This window comes from Salarias fasciatus, chromosome 8 (assembly GCF_902148845.1).
Source record: "Salarias fasciatus chromosome 8, fSalaFa1.1, whole genome shotgun sequence".
Lineage (NCBI taxonomy): Eukaryota > Metazoa > Chordata > Actinopteri > Blenniiformes > Blenniidae > Salarias > Salarias fasciatus.
In genome coordinates this window covers 17,150,616-17,175,129 of record NC_043752.1, presented here as the reverse complement: position 1 = coordinate 17,175,129, position 24,514 = coordinate 17,150,616, and the positions used below count along the sequence as shown (strand labels likewise).

The 24,514-nt window shown below is 44.9% G+C and overlaps 2 protein-coding genes and 1 pseudogene across 2 annotated transcripts; 2 read left to right on the top strand and 1 right to left on the bottom strand.

Moving 5' to 3' along the window:
• Positions 1-9,550: 9,550 nt before the first annotated feature.
• On the top strand, positions 9,551-14,573 carry LOC115393574 (7-methylguanosine phosphate-specific 5'-nucleotidase-like). The gene is made up of 10 exons (XM_030098621.1): positions 9,551-9,704; positions 10,524-10,598; positions 10,782-10,880; positions 11,036-11,105; positions 11,241-11,287; positions 11,459-11,544; positions 11,616-11,705; positions 11,894-12,056; positions 12,759-12,959; positions 13,039-14,573. The coding sequence occupies exons 1-10, from the start codon at positions 9,702-9,704 to the stop codon at positions 13,156-13,158; spliced, it is 954 nt and encodes a 317-aa protein (XP_029954481.1). The 5' UTR covers positions 9,551-9,701; the 3' UTR covers positions 13,159-14,573.
• LOC115393573 (peptidyl-prolyl cis-trans isomerase FKBP10-like) lies at positions 14,382-17,959 on the bottom strand. Its single transcript, XM_030098620.1, has 10 exons — positions 17,554-17,959; positions 17,195-17,340; positions 16,532-16,721; positions 16,223-16,368; positions 15,929-16,118; positions 15,705-15,850; positions 15,383-15,572; positions 15,161-15,303; positions 14,919-15,082; positions 14,382-14,824 (listed from the first exon to the last, which is right to left on the bottom strand). Exons 1-10 carry the CDS (start codon positions 17,742-17,744, stop codon positions 14,630-14,632), a joined length of 1,701 nt encoding a protein of 566 aa, XP_029954480.1. The 5' UTR covers positions 17,745-17,959; the 3' UTR covers positions 14,382-14,629.
• Positions 17,960-18,958: 999 nt separating this feature from the next.
• LOC115393503 (endoplasmic reticulum protein SC65-like) lies at positions 18,959-22,658 on the top strand (annotated as a pseudogene).
• Positions 22,659-24,514: the final 1,856 nt, after the last annotated feature.

The window sequence follows — 24,514 nt, the reverse complement described above, 5'->3', positions numbered from 1 at the left end:
CACAGCGTCAATGGTTCCCTGTCGAATTCCTCAGTTCAAAGAAGCGCAGGGGAACCGTTTAGCTGGAGGGTAAACAGGCCAGACCTCCTTTAAAGTGCTTCTTCACACAGCCGTGCCACTCTGGATTTCACTTTTGACAGTCAGCAGCAGACGTGGATGAAAAAGCACAAATAAAAACGCAGCGCAATCACCGGAGACCGCTCAGGAAGTTCCCTGCTTCTATTTAGACGGCACGGCTTCTGATGGGGGCCAGACTGAAGTGTGTGATGCTCCTCGGTAAATACCACACTCGCCCACGAGATTACCGTGCAGTGTGTGGGAGATCGCCTCGTGATTGTTTGACACTTGTTTGCAAAATAAGGCCCCTTGAATGGCAGGCGCTCGTCTGTTTTTGGAGGGAAACCCGCTCTTCTCTCGCTGTTCTGCTTTACAGCTCCAGCTCCTTTCACTTCACATTTATGGCTCTAATTAGCTGCAATTACCGGAGCCTCCTCCAGTCCCAGGGCCAGAGATCCAGATGAGAGCACTGTGGACGGCGGCCCAGCGGTGCATTAATAATGCTCCAGGCCGGGTGGGTTTGATAGGCGGCGTTGTTGGAGCCCAGCTGGGGGTCAGACGGGGGGATCACCGCTGTCTGTGCTTCCCCCACCCCCACACTCCTCCTAATTGGCCGAATCAAGTTGGAGGGAAACTTAACAAGGAGCGGGATCCCTCCAAAATTCACAATAGGTATAGTGTTTTACATATGTCCACAGGGAAGACAGATGTTGTCGCTCTTGACCACATCCACATTTGAATACCCTTATCTGGATACAATGGGGGACGCAAACAAAAGGGCCGAATTTTGGCGGTCAGCGCAGATGCCGACACGTCCAAGAAGCAGTCCGACTTCTTAGGAGTAAGACCGACGCAGGAATACTGCAAGTCTGCTGCAAGAGATTTGGACGGTTTCTGGACTGGCAGCATTAAAGGATGAAATCTGAGCAGAGGGTGATGTTTGCTGTTGATGTGATCGTCTATCTAAATGTACACGACAGATGTAGAAGAAACAACTATTAAATGAAAGCTTTTCGTCGTGCATCAGCAAAACACAAAAAATGCCCAAAAGCAGAGAAAACAACGACACTCGACTGTTGGTGGACAAACACCTGGCACTCAGCGACATGTTCCAGCATGTCCGGCCGTGTCCTTCAACCCCCCGAAGACTCCATCGTCTAATGACTTCTCCAGCAACCGTGGCCTCTCGCTAACAATGAGAGAGGCTGCGTTCGTTAAACTCTTTGTTTCATATCCTGACCCAGATATTTCCACGAGGAAGAAATTCTGTAATATTCCACATTAATTAAGAACTCATGAGGCCAAACGTGGCCCGTTGGACGTGCTTGACTGGATCTCGGAAGCTAGAAAGCAAGTGAAAGTTATGGCCCGTCTGCAGGAAAAACGTTAGTAGCATTTTGAGTGTCCGTTTGCACAAATGCAACTTTTCGAGAATGGCTCCAAAGGTGGATCTTTCTCCACTGCTACTGCGAAGAAGTAGTTTTTATTTCACCGAACATGAAATTTAGAGACACTGAGATAGGATTAAAAGATAAATAGAGGTTAAAGACCGCAGTGCAGCAGCAGTTCATGAAAATAGTGACACAAATAGCTTTTTAATCAAGAGATCATTTTCCTGTTGAGCAGCACTCAAATCAACTCACGTCTCAGACCTCCAGCAGCGTTAAATGTTCCCGTGGCCTCTTGGGAAAATTAGCTGCCCTCCCTGTTGTAAGCGGGGGAGACCGTGTCAAATACTGCTGTTAATTTTAGATTTATTGTTTAGTTTGAGTACATAATACGTAATTTCTCAAAGAGTCACGAAGTCGATAGATCTGCAGTGAAAATTCTGAAACGTTCCAGTCGCTCAACATAAGAACAGAAAACCAGAAGTCTGACTTCTCCACAGACCCTCTGAACCTCATGCACGGTTCAGAGGGTTTGCAGGAAATTAGATGGATTTCCTCATGCTATGCTAACATAAACAACAGATTGCTAATGTATTTTAACTGAACCATAATGAGCAAAACGTTCTTTTTCTTCGAAAACAAAAAAACTTCCACAAAATGCTGATTTGTTGACATGAGATGTTTAATCACACATTGAACTGCCTCTGCGTACACACTGATAATAAAAGCTGTGATAACAAAACAGAATAATCGGCCTGCCTTATATTTAACCCCATATTAGAGCAATTTTGTGAAATTAAAAACCCCAGTCTGAACAGTTTATGACTGGATGTTTGTTTCACTTCGAGTTGCAAAAGGTGTGAAAGGAAACACTTCACACAGTAAAATGCTACAAATGTGTAAACAAAAAGACTGAATGGTCAGAGCTTCTCATTTTGCTGCATGACTGCACTCAAACACCCCCCTTCCTCCTCCTCCTCCTCCTCCTCCTCCTCCTCCTCCTCTGCCCCGCATCCTCCTTTCAATTGAGTTTGGTCAGCTTAGGTCATCCTTGGCTGTGCAGAATATAATTAGACTGCCTACACACACACACACACACACACACACACACATGGACACACACTCATACAGACTTTAAACTTTAAACCCCTGGTATACAATGGCCGGTTTAGACAATAGACACATGCCAATACTCTGACCCCCTCGGCTATCTCTCCACGCTCGATGAAACTCGCCGTTCCTCCTCAGACCCCCCCCCCCCCCCCCCCTCCCGCCCGCTCAGCACAATGCTGACACTGATACGATTACACTTCTGCGTGTCACATTTCACATCGTATCATAGAAATAATAAAGAGCTTAGAAGGTGCCGAATCTCAGCTGTTCCTGTGGAAGATCTCAAATCTCGCCGCGGCTCAGAGTGACGCCCGTCGCATCGGCGTATTGAGTTTCCGGTGGTAAAATTAACAATGTGTCATGGTTTCTGAGCTGGATGCTGGGCAGGTTGAAACCAAAGATCTTGATTACGGCTGTAAATAATCATCTGAGGTCAGCGGTTTTTCCTCAGCGCTCTCTGTTGAACGCTGCAGACTGAATAACAGCTTGAATACGTACAACTTGGATTACCTGTATTTACATTTTTCTTTGTATTGAAATGTTTGGAATGAATTAATTATATAATAAATACATGAGCAGTTTTGTGGAAATAACCCAGAGACATTTGAAGACCGTTTCCTCAGTGGAAACTGGAGAATCTTCATATTTCAGCCCCTGGACGACCATTTCAACCTTTGAAAAGAGACATTGTCCGGCGATAATTGTGCGCCGTCGCCTCCATCCTGAGCGGCCTCTCTGGCCGCCGTCTCTCGTCGGCCCCATTCAGACCCTTCTGTGACCTGCAGCTCGTCCCCCGAGCCTCCTTTTGATCTCATTTTGATAAAAGTTCCCTCTCGTATGGACTCCCCTCAACACCTGCACCCCGGCGTCCTGCGGCCCACCTCTGACAACAACAACAACAACAAAAAACGCATGCGATTGTTGCGAGCGAAGCGGCCTTTGTTGCGGGGAGCCCTCGAGGGGACCGCCAAAATCTTGGTGTCTCACTGGCTCCGGCGGACCCCCGACCCCCTCTTGTGTCTCTCACACACACCTCTAACTTCAGGGGTATCACATCTCCCATCCCTCGGGCCGTTCTGGAGGATAACAGGTGGATTTGAATGTATACAACAGGTGGGATGAATGCTGGACAACTGACTGACAGCTTACTTTAATTGAACTTTTTTTTTGTTGCTCAAACAATGTTTTCTATTGGTTTTAATGACATTTTATTAGAGCTCTGGAACATTTCGTCTTGCAATCAAGGTTTAACGGCGTTGTGCTGAAGTTTTGAATATCTGCAGGATATTAAGAACCCTCCAAATCATAGCAGATGCAGTAAATATTTGTGTCACAGCTCCAAGTGGTTATTTGGCTTTATGTTTCCTCCTGATGAAGAGTGGAAGTTGACGGAGGAGGAGGGGAGGGAGGAGGTGGAGACGTGAGACAAAACAGAGTCTGTCCTCTGGCCGAGTGACTCCTCAATAGAGGAGCTTTCTGTCTGCACTCAGCGGTGCACGGCGGACCAGCAGCAGAGGACAAATCGCACAGGAGAAAAAGAAAACTTGCTGAATAATTAGAGCATGCAAGTAAAAGTTTTGAATTACCGCGCGCACACGAACAAAAAAAAAAAAAAACTCGTTTTTATACGTTGGCCCGATGCAAGGATTTTGGGCTGATCTGCACATGTATGCGGACTAATCAGGGCCTCTTCACAGACAGAAAGCACAAGGTCACCCAGGGTGAGATGTTTGTGATGGAAATTTGGACGGCAGGCGTAGGAAAACAAAGCCCGAAACAAGACACCCCAGAGACGACATACTTTACACATGAGATAACACACACACTGAGGAGATGCAGAAAAAAGAAAAAAAAAGAAAAGGTTTTTCACTCGCAGCGATGATAAAGAGGCCTCTGGCAGACACTTTCACAAAAATTAGGAGAGAATAGTTGAGATTTTTAACTACTTTGTCTGTTGACTTAATGTGAAGAGCCGAAGCAGGGAAGCATTTCATCCTGCTTGAGGCTCCGTCTCCACTGCAGAGTTTCAGAAAAGTTTCCTGTTTTCACAGCGGCGTTTTCAAACCGCTGAAACACTGAGAATGACGTCGTGTTCAGGTTGGGCCACCAGTTGTTGCTGGAGTGCATCACTGATGGTGTAATATGTGCTCATTAAATTCCGTTGGTCTCTCATCGTTCCTTCACCGAGACGCGCAGCTTCCACTTATATTCAGCGCTGATTGGAGTCCATCCAGTGGAACCGCCGCGCTCCACTGAGGAGTCTCACAAAGATGGGATTTAATGGCCCTTCGACTGAACGCTTCTGAAAAGCCGACCTCTGACCTCCGGCCTTGACCCCCCCGATGGCTCCTCCCACCCTCCGGGGTCCAGTGCCTGTCACCGGTCATTTGTCAACCTGATCTGATTACCGTCCGGTTCGGGATCTGCCGACTACACACTTCCAGGATCAAGGCGAGCTGCTTTTCAGCAACTTCACAAGACAACAAAACGCTGGACTGGAGAGAAAAGAGAAGAGTTTTCGCTCCAAGCAGAGAGAGACGGACTGAAGTTTAGAAAGATGTCAACAACAGCTTCAATGAATGACTGCTTATTCTGAATAATAAGAGCTATTACACTTTTATTTTTAATTAAAAGTGTGTAAAACAGATGATTATAGCCACTAAAAATCAGTAAAGACAGATGTCATGTATCACTTTGTGATCACGTTTTCAAAAAGTTCCACTTTGGGGATTTTCAGCGGCTCTGAGTTACTAAAACGCAAGAAAAGAATGGTAAAAGTGCAGGTCCCTCATGAAAAAGTGTGTGAACCACTGCTCTGGGAGACACACTCCGCTTCCAGAAACAGAAGAAGGCAGCGGCGTGTAAAGATCATTACACACATTGTGTGTCATTGATAATTAGCATTATTATGTGTGCATTTTAAACACAATATCCAAATTTTCATACTGGTAAATCATCACCAGATGATGCCATGGAAGCTTCTTACCTTCAACAAGTTGTGCTGTCAGGGTGAGTTTTTAAAAACATGCATCGTGCAACAGCTGGAAGAGAAGGTTTTTTTTTTGGACATTTTGCACCAGGTTTCATTAAAATTGGTTTTGTGTTGAGATAGTGCTTATTTCTGGTACAAATTTTTTGGATTTTGTGGCAATATAGACATTTTCATCAAGTATTCTCTGCACCACAACCAAGAAAACCTTTAAAGTTTAAATGTATTATGGCACCGTGACACTGGGCTGTTTGAATCCCTTGAAATAAACCTGTGGAAAAGCTTTTCATACATGGTGTTTGGCGAATATTAATACATGTTAAAGGTGGAAATGTTTGTTTATTGTATAGTGCTTTCTATTCTGGAGTTTAAAGCCTGCCAAAGCGAACAAAGAGCAGCAGCTTCCAAAGGCGTTTACAGCTCTGCTCATTTCTGAAAACTGTGTGTGAATGGCTGTCAGTCACACGGAACAAACCCATTTTCCTCATTTTGCCCTGAAGGACTGCGAGCTTACATGCGAGTCCAACCCCCCCCTCAAAACAAACCTGCCTGGCCAGCACACACACACACACACACACACACACACACACACACACACTCATTATGGTGGGGGTTGCAGGGTGGAGTTTGGTGACCATGCAGAGCCACGACCTGGGGGAAAACATCTCATGGTGGGCAGTGAGGACAGGGGGATACAGGGGGAAGGGGGCATCCAGAGCATGCATGCACACACACACACACACACACACACACACACACACACACACACACACACACACGGGGTAAGTTAGTGATGCCCCTGCTGGTGGTCTTCTTTCTTATGGAGTTTCTAAATGAAGAAAAAACAAACACACACACACACACACACACACACACACACACACACACACACACACACACACACACACACACACTTTACCATGATAAATGCTTTTGGGTTGATAATCTAACGAGATGCGACTCAAACAGGATTTGTTGTTATTCCTGAAAAAGCACAGCTTTTATTCATGTCTTTTGAAGCTGTTCAAATAATATATGTTTTTATATTATTTGATTTTTGTTTTTTTATAGATTTCCTCCAACAGGAGACGAAGACGGATTTCCCTCCAAATCTCTGCAGCAGTCGGAACACAAGGGATTGGCTTTCCCTCCAAAAAGCCTCGCCTATTGTGACACCTCTCCCCTGCCACGTTTACAAGCCCCTCAGCTGCCGCCTGCGTCCACGGCCAGCGCACATCAATCCATGGCGGTGTGTCAGCTGTTAACCCCCCCCCCCCCCCGGGTGCAGATTATCTCTGCACTAACACTGCAGGTTTTGAAAACAAACTCTTAGATTTCAGTTGTCTTAAGTGTTTCTAGGTATTTAACAGGCGCTGTTTGGATCTAGTCTGGAAACGACAAAAAAACTACATCTGATGGTGGAGAATCACAAGTAGATGGGTCTTTATCCTGCAGACGTTTACTATACATAAAACTTTCTTGAAAAACACAAGCTTTTGTAGTGAATCTGTGGTTAGATTCGGAGGGAAGTTGAGTCTTTCCAGCCAATGGAAAGCCTGCTCGCAAAGAGATTTGTCAGTTTTGTGGAGACTAGATGACACACTGTACATTTCCTTGATGCACCTCCTCACGGTGAAGACAGTGAAGCATTCTTTCATGTTGCACTGAGAACCCACTTTAACAAACTGCTATAAGTCCATGAGGCTCTCCCCTCCTCAAAATGAGCAAACCCACCGAACAAAGGGCCACCACTGCGGATAAATACAGCTTTTGTTTCTCCCATTTGAACCTGAGGTTTCCCTTAATGCAAAGGAGAGTGTGTTCGCCCTTTCTCTCTTTTCAGCCGCTCTGGCGCTAAATCGTGGCGAACACTGCCAAATGGGAAAACGACTACACAGGCAGAAAGAAAGGCCAGACTCAATCAGGAAGTGGCGGTCTTTCAGCGGTGCCAGAGGAGCCGGGCAACTTCCTGGTGCGGTTGCCAAGGTGACTGCGGGCTCAGCCAGCTGGTGCAGCGGGCAGCCGTTGGCGACGAGGAGGAGGACGGAGGAGGACGGTGGTTGGGTCTTTGGAGGGCGGCAGTTTAAATCCAAACACAGTGAACTGTTTTAAATGATGCTTCAAAACTTTCAATCTTTTGATTTCCTTGATTTCTATAGATTTCACATAAACTAGACTTTTAATAAACTAAATCTCCGCAAAGAGATTTTTCTTTTTTTAAACTTTCTAATATTGTGTCCATTCCCATTTAAATCAATGAGCCAGACTTTTGTGTTGCTGTGACCCTCAGATTAGCTGGGTAGGCGGGTGATCATGGGGGATCAGCGGGAGCAGACTGGCAGAGGTGGGTAAACACAGCTGGGGACACACAGCGCTGGTGGGTCCGCCGCTCGGCGGCCCCCTCCACACATTTATCAGTGTGTTTGCTCAGGGGATGTGCCCTAATCTTCACACGCTGATCTCTGCGCCACAGCCTTCAGAGGCCCGACGGGCTGGAAGCAGAGTGACCCTGCCCCTCGGCACCACCGGCTAATTCCATCACTGCTAAACTTCAGTGTTCGTGGTGTTCTAAAGGCCGATGGAGGTCATCCATAGGGTTCTCCCTGGGTGGGATATGCTTTGCAGTATATCTTAATACTCTTGATGAAAGCCCCAGCTTGTGTCCCCGAGCTGAGTGAACTGTTTGAAACATTTGCAAAAATTATAATATGTTGCATTTATGAATCAAGCTGATCTTTGAACCCATCTTAGTCATTGTTGGTGTGGCTCTCAATGATTAGTGTGACCAATGCTCATCTTCCTGCAGACTCCTTTTTTTATGCATTCTTTGATATGTAAAAAAGTCAAGTTTTATGATCCAGCGCCATCTGCTGGAGAAAACACTGTGTTACACTTCAGATTGCAGGATTCTTCTAGTTTAATAAGCTCTTCACCTGTGGAACAGATTTCCTGAAGTCCTGAAGACTGCTGACTCTCACTTCTTTTAAATCTTAAAACACTGTTATTTACTTAGTCCTTCCATTAAACAATACATATTACTTATTTCCTAACATCAATCTTAATAAAGTTTTAACTTTATGTCTTTCTGAATAGCTTTGTTTCAATGTTTTTCATGATTTTAATCACTTAGAATTACATTATTTTTATTACCTTGCTTTAATATAATGTCTGTATTTCCTTTAAAACCATGTTGACTTGCCTTGTGTCTGAATATTGAATTGTTTAATGTCAAATAGTCAATGTTGATTTTGCTTCCAAGTTATGTAAATTAATATGCAGGAGTACAGGAATATTAATATACTGCTGGTAACCTTCTAATGATCTACCAGGGAGATTAGGCACGTACTGTATTTCAGACTGTTATGCTGGGAGCTCGGCTGCAGACAGGAAGGTCTTAGACACTGCTTAGAAGTTCATCGGCTGCCCTTACCCTCCCTGGAACAAGACTAATGCCATCGTCAAAGAGCCCCCTGCACCCAGCTCATCACTTGCCTTCTGGCTAGCCCTACAGGTTAATCAAGGCCCAAACATCCAGACTGAGCAGTTTTAATCTTGGATCATGTTGACCTGGACATAAGTGTTCTCATCTTAATCCAAACAATTCATGTTTATTTTATAAGCTTCTTTATGTTTTCATTTGTCTACCGTTCGCACTTCATGTCTACATATTTATATTATATGTACATTTTTTTCACTTTTAATTTCTATGCAAAAAGGTAGCAGACTGTAATTTAATTTTATGAGACGTTTAATGACACTGAGAATTTGTTGTTTATGGTTTATGATCAGTTTTTAAGAACGTACCTAACGTGAATATCTTGTGCACGTAATTTATTTTCAATATATATTTTTTTAATTCTATTTTTATCAAATGAAAGTTTTTCCCCGCTTTAATCACTATTGATGGCCTTTCAGTGAAGTAGGAACTGAAACATGTCGGAACCATATTCATGTCGGCAAAGTGAGGGGAAGGGTTTGCAGGTGGCACAAAGAAAGATGTAAACACCGGAGGAAGCCTCGGCCGGATTCATTAGCGGGTTTTATTTATTAAACAAAGTCAATATTTTTTGACACATTTGTAATTAACTAGTTAACGTAATGCGCCGCTGACGGCTGTCGGTCTGTCGGTTAACGCGTCGCTGCTCCGGTGAAAAATGGTGAGTTAGCGTTTAAAGTGTTGCGTAATCGTCTGCAAACCGATAAAGCGGCACAGGAGCTAAAACGGGATCATTTCGAGCTGGAAAACAATTCTAATTGCATTTGGCGGTCCTGTACATTAAGATATGTCTTAGTTTATTCCTCGTGGGGAGATTCAGTCATAATTGTAGGTTATGTGATGAAAAGCTTGGAAAATCTGTCAAAAATACATGCATGTCATTAAGAAATCGGACATAATTACTATCAATCAATATTTTTCTACAACTGCAAGCTTTTAAAGTTTTATAATGATTTATATATACTATATGCAATGCTTAAAAATAATGTCCCTCACGGACTAATTAAGAATTTATGTTATATTTTATTCAATTTCTGTTCTATTCCTAGTGGATTCAAAATGAGTCATCAGACTATGTAGGAGTTTTTTTTTTTTTTTTTTTTTTTTTAATTATGAAGATTATGTGTGATGTCTTGGCTTCTCCTTCTCTCTGTCACTCCGCATTATAAACATGGTGTGTTATCTAGTGTAACCGCAAACAGTATACATTCTCTTCTCATAAATTCATCAAACTTTTTTCTTTTAACCACATTTCATTACATTGTCTGCAACAATCATTCACTTTAATTTGTGATTTAGAAAAAAAAAAAACTGAAACACAAAAGCTCAGATAAACCATTAAATTATGTGAAACGCATAATAGATAGACAGTGAGCATCATGCTGACACTGCAATTTGTAATTGATATTGTGTACACTTTGCAAATGTTTCATCAAATCTTAATGAATTAATATTTATTTTATTTTATTTTTTTTTGCAGGTGTACCACGTTCCCTGGATCTACACTCCGGTTCGGACCATCTTGGCAATCTGGCACCAGCTGACTAAAACTGAGGTGAGAAAAATGGAGTACATTAGAGGCACAGCCTGGATGGTTGGGTGGAAAAGTGAAAAACGAATCTGAGACTTTTTCATAACGCATGCAGAGTCGTTGATACGCTCTGAAGAGTTTGGCCTGTAAAGGAAGATTGGAAGAAGATGATAAACATGCATTGTAACTCTAAAATAACTTGTTTAGATCCCGGAGCTGACCAAATGTTCAGTCCTGATGAGGGAACGCAGCAGAGTGGAGGAGATGATTCACGCCATGCAGCGAGCGGGAGCGGGGAGTCTTCAGGTGAGGATGAGGAGCGCAGATCAGGAGCGTGGTTATATTAACCTGAAATGTTCATCTGAGTTGAAGCTGAACTGCTTTTCAGAAGTATCTGAAATATGCAAGATAGTAGTTCAAAATCCTCACCAGGTGTTAATTTAAAAGTCTTGCTTTCTCAGGTCATCTCAGACTTCGACATGACGCTGACCAGGTTCGCTCACAACGGCCGGAGAGTTCCCACCACCCACAGTAAGGACAGCCGTCATCCCATCAGCTCATTATTTAATACTGCAAACATGTGAATAACGCTTACCGTGTCTGTGCTGGAGTGTTTGCACGTGTTTGTAATCTTTAAGGCTAACTTGTGTCTTTTTCATATTTTAGACATTCTGGATAACCGGTTGTTGATTAGTGAAGACTGTGCTAAAAAAGTGAGTGAAACTCCTTTCAGAGGGGTGTGAATCAGAGTGCCCTGGCATGCTCAGCTTGAAAACCGTTCCTGTTTAACGCTGGCTTTCCTGTGTTGTTGTCTGAACATGGATCAGTAATATACCTGGTTAAAGGTTGTCTGCTTTTAAACTGATTTTCCTGGTTTGTCGCAGATGAAGGATCTGTTGAACACCTACTATCCTGTAGAGATTGATGCCAGTCGGAGTACGGAGGAGAAGCTGCCTCACATGGTTGATTGGTGAGCTATAAACTCTTCTTTTTTTTTTTTTTTTTGTGATGTTATTGTAACATTTGTTCTTTTCTCAACAGGTGGACTAAAGTCCATGAGCTGCTGATTCAGCAGAAGATCAGAAAAGACCTGCTGGCCCAGGCGGTGAAGGAATCCACCGTCATGCTCAGGTACTGTTCTCACAGGCGTTCAGATGATTGGTGAATATTTAAATTATTTCTAAAAATACTGTAAAACAATCATATAACATAAATAAAGGATTGAATTTCTTGCAGTGAAATTCATTTTTTTCCTCTGGTGTAATGAGACCTTGAACTCACTGGTTGTGATCTGACTGAGCTGTATTTATTTTCTCCAGGGACGGGTATAAGGAGTTTTTTGACCATCTAGCCGAACAGCAGGTCCCTCTGCTGATCTTCTCCGCCGGCGTCGGGGACATCCTGGAGGAGGTCATCCAGCAGAACCGCGTCTTCCACCCCAACACCCACGTCATCTCCAACTACATGGACTTCGACCACGCGGTGAGCTTATTATCTCGTCTGGTGTCACAGGGTCAGAATGCAGCTTTGGCGTGTTTAGAACCATGACGTGATCTGAACTGAGGACAGGACTGAATATTTCCTCTGTGTGCAGAGTAGGTCATATATGTTAGTCTTGGAAAGATTTCATTATATTTCTATCAATACCACAGATGAATGATTTTTCAAAATCTGTTTCTTGGGCTACAATTAGATAATATTGTACACTTTTTGCATCTCCTTTGACTCATATGTGACCAGATTAGACTAATCAACCCTGTTTAAAGACCAAATAAAATAATTTTGTATTGTAAAGCAAACCAAAACATTTTTGAATCCACCAAATCAATTTACCTGCAGCAACAGAACAGTTTATTAACATATGCTGTAAAAAACACATTTTAGAATTAACTGAACTGTAATTCATGCAGCATTTATGAAACATGACTACAGCTAAGAACTGCTGACATTTTATGATTGTATAGTTTTAGTTTGCACCACGATCTTCTGCTCTTTGTCTATATTTCCCACTTCTGTTTAATCTGATTTAAATCGTCTTAGGGTGACCTCTGCTGGTCAGGATTGGAATAACGACTACTGAACTCTGTTCTGCCGTCTCAGAAGTATTTTTTGTAATGGATCGCAGCTCTGTTTTCAGTTCTGGAGCTGACAGTGCTGCTGTTTGTCTTTCTTCTGGTGAATCAGGGTGTGCTGCAGGCCTTCAAAGGTCAGCTGATCCACACCTTCAACAAGCGAGAGGGCGCCCTGCGCCGCGCCGCCGGCCTGACGGCGCTGCAGGGCCGGCCCAACGTGCTGCTGCTGGGAGACTCTCTGGGGGACCTGACCATGGCGGACGGCGTCTCCGAGCCGGAGAACGTCCTGACCATCGGCTTCCTCAACGACCAGGTCAGACTGCCGCCGTGCGCCGCAGGAAGACTCTTCATCATGCAGGATTAGGAGACTGAATACGCCCGTTCTCTCTCAGGTGGAGCAGAGAAAAGAGTCGTACGTCAATTCTTTCGACATCGTGCTGGTGAAGGACGAGACGATGGACGTTCCAAACGCCGTCCTCAGACACATCATCTCAGGAAGAGACCGGAAGTGAGACGCACGGCGAGAAGCGGGCGCACATGGATAGATTCTCTTCCCAGTGTTCACACGGGAATCCTCTCTGACCTCAGCGATGTGGAGAAAGTGTCACAAAACATTCAGTCAGTGTTTTTTTTCCTTTGGATTTGCTGTCACACTCATTCTACCAAAGTTTTAAAGGGAAGATTTACAGCTTCGCTGTGTTTTTATACGACCGCCACTTTCTTCTAGAAATCACCAGACTTTGTAAAAACCCTACCGGGTGTGTCTCTCATTTCCAAGCTGTTTGATGAGTTTCACAGTCCGACTTTTAATCCTTTGCAGCTGGTTCACATTTCAGCAAAAACACTCTTCAGTTGATGTCTTCATTTTCACCCTGTTTACTGTATTCTACCTCCTACGAGTACTCTGTATTGAAGGACTGTGTACAAACACTCAGTGAATCTCCAGGAATGCTCCAGTCAGTCTAAAAGCTGCTTCCTCACCGGACTGGCTCTCTGTACAGTGGAGATGCATTTACATTTCTACAGTAAACACAATACTGTACTGGTTCCTCAAAATAAGAGGAAACTCTTTAGATCTAGATAGATAGATGGATAGATTTCCTAAGATTTTCAGCTAGATTAATACAATTTTTATGTAGTTTTAGTTGTAAAACACACAGCAGCCTTCGACAAGTTGGAATTTCGCTTATTTGTCTGCTTTTTAAATGTTGCTAATCACAGTGATTCCTTTCTGTAAACTCATTAGCACTTTTTTGTTTGATGTGTTCTTATTCTGAAAGCTACTCAGAAAGGAAACTTGAGGATTTGTAGCTCAGGATCACCTGAAACTGTATCAGATAAAAGTGATGTTATATTTTATCTCATTTCAGTTCCGTTTAATCTTTAAAGCTCCAAACCGGTAAAATAGTGTCAGAATAAACTTTAAATGTTCTTGGTGGCTTGGTGGGCTGGATAGGATCCTCTCCCGGGCTGACTTGGGGCCACGGGCCTGGTGTTTGACACCCCGTTGCATTTAAATGCATTCGCTTCATCGCTGTGTATTTGTTTTGGATATCAGTGTTATATTGGCATGATTTCCATGTTTTTTTTTCTTTTTAAATTGAACAAACGAGTCAAACATTTCAACAGTTCTACATCCTAAATAATGTAACTTTGACGGCAGGAAGTTTCCATCAGACCTGCAAAAACGGAGCCGTTTGGCTTTTAAGAGGCAGTAAACAAACACAGCTTTCCCGTTTCTTACAAACGTTTTAATTCCCGTGACTTGTGGGGACATTAAAGGTGCTTTTGGTCAACAATCACACAGCGTAAAACTCCACAGAAGATTTCTTTGCACTGTTGCCTCGTCAGTTCAAAAGACTGTCTGTCTGATGGTGATGTGGAGAACATTAAACCTTTGGTGCTGCGAAGCAGAAGTCTCACTTTGCTTGTTTCTGGGGAGGTTTTGATCCCTGAGAGAGAGAGAGCGGCGCTCCGTCCTCGTCACAACTCGTCGTGCCTCTCCTCGCTCCGCTCCTTGTCCTCGTCCACCTTCAGCTTGAGCTCGTCGGCCGTGATCACGCCGTCCTTGTTGCGGTCCTGGTTCTGGAACATGTCGGCGACGACCTGCTCCATGGTCATCCCGGGCCTTATGCGACCTTTGCCCTCGGCCACCTGCAGCTTGATGAACTCCCCGAACTACAGAGTCGGAGGGAGGCGAATTCACATCAACGACGTTTGTGTGTCTCAATATCGGCAAATAGATCAGGGTCGGTACTGGAGACCGGCGTACCTCCTCCTGTGGCACCTCTGCGTTCTTGTCGGCGTCCAGGGCTTCAAACAGGTTTTCAGGAGTGTCGCTGAGCCACACGAACAGGTAGCCCGGGGGCACGCCCTTCTCGAAGCCCACCAGCTCGATGTCGAAGACCAGCACGGCGCTGCTCGGCACGCCGGCGGCTGAGTGAGAGAGAGAGAGACCAGTGATCCCCGACCCTGATCTGGACCCATGCAGATTCCCAGCAGCGCAAACCTCACCTCCTTTCTCCCCGTGGCCGAGGTGAGGCGGCACCGTGACCACCCTCCGCTCCCCGGCGCACATGCCGCGCAGACCCTCGTCCAGCCCGTCGATCACCTTGTCCCAGCCCAGCACGGCGTCCTGGACGGTACCGTAGTCGTGTCTGAGGAGCAACGTCGGCAGCATTGAGGGGCGGTTTCCGGGCGCCGAGCGGGGGGAAAGGCGCCGCGGCCGTGACTCACGAGGAGAAGAGCAGCGTGCCGTCCACCAGGCTGCAGTTGTAGTGGTACTGCACCAGGTCGTTGGCCGCCGTGGTGTCGTTGCAGACGTCGGGCCTGAAGGTGACCTGGACGCCCACCTGGTCGCTGGGGTTGTGGAAGTCGACGACGTGGATGTCGAAGACGAGCACCGCCGAGGGAGGGATCACATTGCCTGCACAAAGACGAAGCGGTTTAGATGTGTGGAGATAGAAAGATATATCTAATAGAATCTAATCCTCCTGCTTTCATTTGCTCCATTTTTGCCATTTTGACCAAAAACTCTGCAGTAAAGCGGAAAATCCACCTGCTCCCTGCTCTCCGTACGCCAGGTGTGGAGGGATGGTGATCCTCCTCCGCTCCCCGATGCAGACCCCCAGCAGGCCCTGGTCCATCCCTGCGATCACGTAGCCCATCCCGATGTAGGTGTTGTATGTGCTGTTCCTCTGGTAGCTGTGGACGCGGCAGCGAGACGTCTAAATGTGTCTGGGGTTTGGGAGAGAATCGTGTTCGAATCCAAAAGCGGCTCACCTGGTGTCGAAGGTCACTCCGTTCAGGAAGGTGCCGTTGTAGTGGTACCGGATGTAATCCCCCACCACGGACTTGCGCGTGCACGACTCGGGCACCAGCTGCTGCTCGATGGTGATGTTGTCTTTTGGGTTGTGGATGTCGACCAGCATCACGTCATACACCAGAGTGGCCTGGGAGGGAATCTCTGTTCCTGTAAGACGGAGGAGACGCAATTAAAATACCCATCTTTATATATTCTTTTGACTGTGTGTGGATCATTGTATCGAAAAACAAGTTCCCGTCCCCCGCGCCCACCTGATCCCTTCTCTCCGTAGGCCTTGAAGGGCGGGATGACGATGTTTCTGATCTCTCCGACACACATGCCCAGCAGGCCCTCGTCCATGCCCTTGATCAGCCAGCCTTCGCCCACCAGCGAGTCGTGGGTCTGCTTCCTGGTGTAGCTGCACGGGGCTCACACAAGCGCAAAGTAAAGACACACAACGAACCTGCACGACGGAAAGACGCTGTCTTTCAAACTGGGCTCTTGACGCCAAACACGCCGTCGCCGCCTTGAAGGACAGGATTAGCGGCCACAGCAGAAGAGTCGCTCAGACCAGCGATCACCTGGAGTCAAAGGTGGTGCCGTCCAGCAGGGTGCCGTTGAAATGGTAGCGCACGAAGTCGGTGCGCATCACGGAGCGCTTGCAGTCTCTGGGAGTGGTGATGGTTTTCGTCACCACCAGGTCCGCCTGGTTCCACAGGTCCAGCAGCTGGATCTCAAACACCAGGGTGGCGTCCGGGGGAACGACGTCGCCTGGAGACGGACATGAAGACGCATCAGTCCAAACCCCATCAGCTGAGTCACTGCAAGACGACGCTGCGCTGAGGTGAGAGGGAATGCGTGTGTGTGTGTGTGTGTGTGTGTGTGTGTGTGTGTGTGTGTGTGTGTGTGTGTGTGTGTTACTGTATAAACAAAGCTGCAGTGAATTAAACAACCCTACAAGTAGTTTTAAACCCTGACGGGGATTTAATCCTGGCTTCGTGTTTATGATTCTCGACAACTCTGAGTTTCTATTTTTCAAAAACAGAAGCAGAGGAGATCTTTAAATCATATCAAACAGATATTTCACTACCCAGAGTTCCACAATTTAACAGCTACAGTTTCATCAAAAGCAACTTTCAAGCCAAATTATTGGATTCTACCATGTAAATGGTAACAGTATCAGTAGTAATAGTGTAATAGAGTACAGAAGCCAGTGTTGCGCTCTTGAGGCCAGCTGTATGTACCTGCCCCCGTGCTGCCGTAGGCCAGGTGGGGGGGCACAGTGATCTTCCTGCGCTCGTTCACGCACATGCCCTGCAGACCCTTCTCCACGCCCGCCAGCAGCTTCCCCTCGCCCAGCAGGGCCACCTTGGCGCCTCCTCTCTGGAGGCTGCGGGGCAGAGCAGAGGGAGAGAGAAACGCCACGAGTGGGTCGACTGTTTCTGGGGGAGGCAGGAGTGCGCGGGGCGTGCGCGAGGTGGAGATCCGTGACTTGTTTTAACATGAACATCATGCAGGCTGTCTTCTGGGCCTCCTGCAGCACACACAGTTTTAGGTCGCGTCGACAAAGTCAAAGTGACGCACTGGAAGTTTTGGTTCTCACCTGGAGTCGAAGGTTTTCCCGTCTGTGAACGTGGCGTTGTAGTGGTACCGAACATGATCTCCGCCTTTCGCCTCCCTGACGCAGACCGCGGGGACGAAGTCTCTGTCCACGACTACATCTGCGAGGACGGGGCTGGGATTGCACTCCACGGAATACAAGGCGCTGAGGAGGAAAAGGACGAAGGCGCACATCTTCGCGGGCACGCAGGGGAACCGAGCAGGGGTTCGGAGAGCGGAGAGAGGCCGCTGGAAGCCGCTGGATGGCGGAGCCGCAGTGCGAAGGAGCGCAGCGCCAGATGTGGAGCAGCGCTGTAAACGTGGACAGTCTCCAGCTCCTGTGCAGACTTTTTTTCCACCAGAGGGGAAGAAGGAATGTCCAAGTCAGCCTCTGTCAAGTTTCCACCAGTGAGAGAAAAGAGCACTTCCTCAAGCTGACGGAAAAAGACCCGAAAGTCGTCGGTGCGAAACGTGTGCGCATTTTTGAGTTCACTGAATGCAAGAGTGACTTTTTAAACGTATTTTATTTATATTCTATCGTGTTTTCGCAAATCTGGGTTAAATAAAGCAGAAAACTTGAAACAAATCGTTTTAACTAAATAGAATTTTTGGACTTCTTATCCATTTATAAGTATGTGGTTATAGTTGTGATAGTTTTCATCATAACTCACTGAAATCACACATTTGATTTCACACTCAGAGCTTGTTTTCAAATCGTTACCAAAGTCTGAGAAAACACTTCCTCAGAAGAAAAGACCGTTGACATCACTTCTGTTTATTGAACTAAACTGCAATTTACAACATTTAAATGGCACAGTAATTTTGTTTCATACTTTCTGTTCAACAGAAGATAACATCACAAAATACAAGATAACATAGAAGAACCAAGACATAGAAAAAGAAGAGAATAAAGAAGACTTTGAATAAAAGTGACCATCGGATTTTCTTGTTCTTTTTTAAATGTGTCGTCTGGTTTATCTCCCATTGTGTAAATCTGTGAGTTCACCTGGTCTTTAACTTTCCAAATCTTAATTCATTTACTTCAATTAGAAAAGTCAGAAGTTTTCTGGGGGTCGCTTGGAGAAGAATCAGTCCATTGTTAACTGTAGTTTTGTTTCTTGACTGGAGTGGTTTCACCACTGGCTTGTATAATTCTCTCATCGACTTTCTGATCATCATGTTGAATTTGTTCCATCACGATGAGCCTCCTCTGCTCTGTTGTCATTACGCCCATTCTCATGCCAAATAAAGAAGTGTCAGCTGTGCACTCACTGTGCACACGCAGAGAAACCTGAGACGGCAGAGTCTGAGTTCCCACAGACCCCTGAATACTTTACCAGACCACCGCAGACCACCAGACTCCGAGGCAGCAGGAAACAGTGGAGGAGGCGCGCGGATGTTCCCTTATCATGCTTTTATTGTGCGTAAAAGATGATCCACTTAGTTTTAACATTTCTCTGTGCGACGTTTGTCTGCATGACCGCAGCCCAATATGAGAACTACAGCTTCAGAAGCTTCCCTGGGGAGGAGCTCGTGCCCCTCACTGCGGCGTACGGAATGGCGCTGGGACATTACGCAGCAGGAAACTGGACGGAATCGATCCGCTACTTTGAGTTGAGTTTGCGCGTGCACCGGCTTCTGAGAGACAGCGCGCGGCAGTGCGCGCTCCGCTGCAACAGAGAGAAACGGGACGAGGAGTCCGTCACGGGGGACCCGCGTGCGTCCTGGCACCTTCTGAGGAGGGCGTCCTGTCAGAAGAGCTGCAGAGCGCATCTTCCTGCGCTGCAGCTGCAGACTCCCGAGAGAGAAACCCTGGAGGAGTTCAGCAGGAGAGCTCCCTACAGATACCTGCACTTCGCTCACGCAAAGGTTCTCTTCACTTTAACCTAATTCGATTTTGGGAAAGCAAAAAAACAAAAAATTAGGTTAGGTCACATCCAATATTGATCCAGTTACTTTAAAAAGATAATTAGTTCCAGTTTTTTCTAATTACATCTTCAAAAAACTGAGTTCGAAACTAAGTGACAATATTTTAAAGGAACTAATTGCTGGGCAAAGTATCTATTGAGTTTCTGTAATAAAAAGTTAAAAAAAAGAGTTTTGAAAAATGTCAAAGAGTTTGGATCCTCCCTTACTGGAACTTGAAGACGCATGTTCAGTTATCGATTATAAAACTGAATATAGGATTTATGAAATAAATGGACACCCGACAGAATAAAAGAACAGGAAACGCTACATTAATTTAAATCATTCAGAAATTGCTCTGTGATAATGTGAGACAAGACACCAATCAAATTTAATTTGTAAATGTAGCATTTCTACACTTGTAAAAGAATAATAAATGGCAGTAGGTCAATATATCCCTGTACATCCATTTAAAAGCTGCCTTTGACTGATCAGGAATCGCTCTTTGTTATGTCACGTGATGCACTTTACAACTTTCTTTCTCTCTCTACACAAACTTCGAGCTCAGCTGGGCTCCAGAGGAGGAAAAATCAAGCGGAAGGCGGTAACGGAACCACGTGGCTGGAAAAAGCAGATTACTCGTTACGAAAAATAGGAACGCCCTGAGAAACGCTGTTTCCCCCATCACTGCACGTCTAGACGATAAAGCTCAATTTGACCTAGATATGCAAATCAGCAGCTATGCAAATTAGACGGTGACGTCATTTAGAACTTTACTAGTTGCAGCAATGTATGGTTTTAAACTACAGGCAAGGTTCGTCTAAAAACACAGATCCATATTAAACCAACAATATCTCCACAATTATTAGGAAAATATGCATAATCTTAATCTCAATTGACCTTACTGAATATAATTCTAGTGTCAGAAATGCTGTGAATTTTAACATAAGCAAATTTTGACAGAGGAAAAAAAATACATTTTTACCCCTTTACCCAACATTTTTTTTCAGTTTACACATTGGAAAACTACATGTTTTCCAATAATTAAAATGATATGTTTTCAGAAACTCACTCTGACAGCATGGTGTTGAGGTCAGTTTTAAAGCAATGAAGGAGCTATCTTTCGTGTCTGACAACTCTGCTTCAGTGCTCCAAATTCTGAAATTGTTGCCTTGCAATGATAATTTTCTCTTGATCTGTTGATTTGAATTACAAATTATAGGACAGACATTACAGAAATATACTTGCGCAGTCCCATATTACAATAAAAAAATGAATGAATCCCCCATCAGCTTTTAAAATAATTCATATAACAACAAAAAACAAACATGTTTTCCAGTCAAGAACAAATAAAGCAGATATTCTGTCTTTGGACAAGCTTTTTGAGTAAATAAAAAATGAAGAAATACTTCTCATTTGTTTTCTATTCTGAATCTTTTAATTAGAGACTGAATGTCAAATGAAACTTAATTTTATTTAAGGAATACATCAGTGTGTGTGTGTCATATTCAAATCCATCAGGGAGTGTAATCAAATTTTTTTGAGAGAAAATTCAGCAGCTTTTGAGACAGCTCCAGTGTTTGCATTAATGGAGGTAACTTGTGTTGCAGCTGAATGACCTGCAGAGGGCCGTGCCATGCGCCTACACCTTCCTCCAGAGGAACCCAGAGGACGAGGAGATGCAGCAGCTGATGGAGGAGTACAAGAGGGAATATGATCTGAGCGGTTTCCTCACGGACCATGAAGAGCGACCCCATGAGGCGAGACGAGCTCAGCCTCCCCCTTCAAACTGGGAATCACTGCTTGATTCTGACTTGACTGACAGATCCTGGAGTCAACACATTCAGAGCCACCGTACACAACGCCAGTCCTCGCTAACGTAATCCTTTTGTCTTGATTGTCCTCTGCAGGCATCCTTCCTGAGAGGAGTGAAACTTGTGATTTCAGGCGACTACGGCAGAAGCGTCGAACACCTGGAGGAAGCTCTGAAGCTCTACCTGCACGAGTACGAGCTGTGTCAGGCCGACTGCGAGGCCACCGGTCAGCTCTCACCGCACAAAGATTTCTATGCAGGCTTAGCAGGTTGGCACACATGACTGTGTGAAGTGAAGCATTTCCTGTGGTGGCATCACTGAATTTGAAAGAAAAAAAACCTTTTTCCTCTCTCTCTGCTTCTTAACAGACGTGCTCATTGACGTGTTAAGGTGCCAGCTGAAATGTGAAGACGATCTGATCCCCAACGTTGGTGGATATTTTGTGGAGAACTTTATGGCCACTCTCTACCACTACCTTCAGTATTCCTATTATAAGTGTAAGTGTGTTGTCAGGAGATTGATTTGTATAGACGCTGTCTGGCCGGCAGCTAAACGTCTGTGTGTTCGCTGCCTGCTCTCTGACTAGTGAACGATGGCCGCAGCGCCGTGCCCTGTGTGTACAGCTACTTCCTGTTTGAGCCTGAAGACCAGGTCATGAAGCAGAACCTGCAGTACTACAAAGCCTACAGTCAGCAGTGGGGCCTTCAGTCCAGCTTCTTCACTCCCAGGACGGTAAGACCGGCTTTCTGACTTTTGGCTCCGACTTCCTGTCAAGTAGTTCACGACAAACATAGCCTTTGTGTATCCTTCGTCTATATGGAGCATGAATTAGCCTTGATGGAATTTATTAAGTACTCATATTGGCAAGTAGCTCAAGGTTAGTACTTGTACTTTCCAAAAGTGGCATTGGTGCATCTCTACAAACAGCCTTCTGTGTAATGCAAATTTATATTATTTTAGTTCATGTCTTGCCTTGATCTTTTTCTCTTTTGACAGGAGGCTCTCAAATACTACAACCAGACCATTGCTCGAAAGCAGATGTTGACATCTGCAGAATATTACTTGAATTTGAGTGCAGAGGTGAGATGTGAGTGTTTTTGTAAACAGGAATCTGTAAAAACGTTTCATTCTACTTGAGCCACATCAGTTTTTTAACCTATATATGAATTTGCAGCAATTTTAGGTGCTTTGTGATAACAAATCTAAAAGGATTTGGGCATTTATTTGTTTGTTTTCCATTTTGAAGGATTTTCTTGGACCAGAGGGTGCTGCCCTTTTGGCTTCAGATTCTCCTGACGCTGAGTTTGAAGGTGTGGGAGACTACGAGGAGTCCATGTATGCCAACTGGAGGCAGCCTAAAGGCAAAGGTGACACCGGGATGTCCGACTGAGTAAACCATCAGTCACGCCAGAAATATTTATTTTATCATTTTGGGGAAATGTGTATAAAACTAATATGAATTTAATAATCAATTATACTTTATATGATTAGCAATTATAATTTAAGAGCGTTGCTTCTCTTTAACTTATGTTAAAAGTGAGACCTTATAAATGTATATAGATATAGATGTGACATAGATGTGTTTCTATTCTGGGACTTAAACTCTACGTGATGAACTTTTAACTTTCAAAAAAGCTATAAGATAATTCAGATGGATGTTGAGGGGAAAGGAAAAGGACAATGTTGTTATTTTTATGTTCTTTAGATCGCTCTTCTTTTTTAGTTTTCTTCTGTTGCTGGCTTTGTTGTTTTGGGTGATTGTTTGGCAGTTGCACATATTTTCGGTTATTCCACAGATAATCGACTGTCAGTTAAGATTGAGTGACAATCGTGTAATTACATTGACTCTGTATGTAATGTCATCATGCGAAAAATTTACGTCGCGTCCGGTGGAAACACAGCGTGAAAGTGAGTGTAACAGTTTTTCTGGTTTTTCTGTTTATAGTAAATAACGAAATCTCAAAAAAATTTAAACCTTTGTAACTCCACGTGGTGCTTGTGTTGAATTGTCAGAGCACAGCGCACCCTGTGGTGTGGAGGAGCAAGTGCAGCAAAAGCTGCGCGCGAGCACACACACACACACACACACACACACACACACACACACACACACACACACACACACACACACACACACACACACACACACACACACACACACACCTCTGATTTGCATTTGTATTACTCACAGCACTTTCACTGACACTGGAAAGTCTCCCCCAGTCCTGGGGACTGAGAGATCAGCCATCCATGATCCATGTCAGTTCCAGACAGTTCTCAGTAGTTTTCTTTGTTGACTGCGAATCCCTGTTTACGGCTGCCGACGTGAGACTTCACAACCAATTCCTGTGCTGTTTACTGACGAAAAATCCCTCTTGTCAGACAGTGTTTGGAGTCGCCCCGCTCTTGATCCACATGACGGACTACATCCCAGCGCGCCAGCCAGCTCTGTTTTAATAAATGAATAACAGACAAAAAAATAAATGTAAAAACACTCCCGAGATTGATGGTAGTTTGTCAATAAACGCATCTCAGATGTTAAAATAATGAGCCCACGGTTCCAGTGCATGTATTGAGAAATGGGCCTAAATGACCAGACTACGACATGTGACTGAGGTGTCTTGTGTATTATACAAGATGTGTAAAAGTGAGTGTAAAAATGTTTGTGTATGTGCTGTAAATAAAGAAATCTGACCAAAAAAAAAAAAAAACTCTTGGACCTCGACCTGGCGCCTATGTTGAATTGTCAGAGCACCGTGCCCCCTGTGGTGTGGAAGAGTAAGTGCAGCCAAAACACAACAGACTTGATGTGTTTTGTGAGGTGCTGAGGGAGACCAGAGGGGGTCGTGGGTCGGAGGTCAGTGATCGGCGGCCCGCGGGCCAAATCCGGCCCGCCGAACCGTCCAATCCGGCCCACGAAATGGTTTCCAACGCACAAGACCAGCAGATGGCGGTAGTGCAACTGCAGGGGATACAAGCTGCCATTAAACTCCAAAGACGAAGAAGAAGAACTCGTTATAAAGGTACAGTGCTCAAAAATAAAAACATAAACAACTCCAAATTGTACTTTCACATTTGCTCACACTTTTTTCGGCAAAAATTCCGTTTCTCTCTTAGAACCGTAAACGCCCCATCACTGACAATTCCCAGGACTCTGTGAGAGACTTGACCATCCAGCGACTGACTGCTGCTGCGGAAATCTTCTCTGTGTTTGAACAAACTGTGGTCCAGTACCAGGAGGAGAGG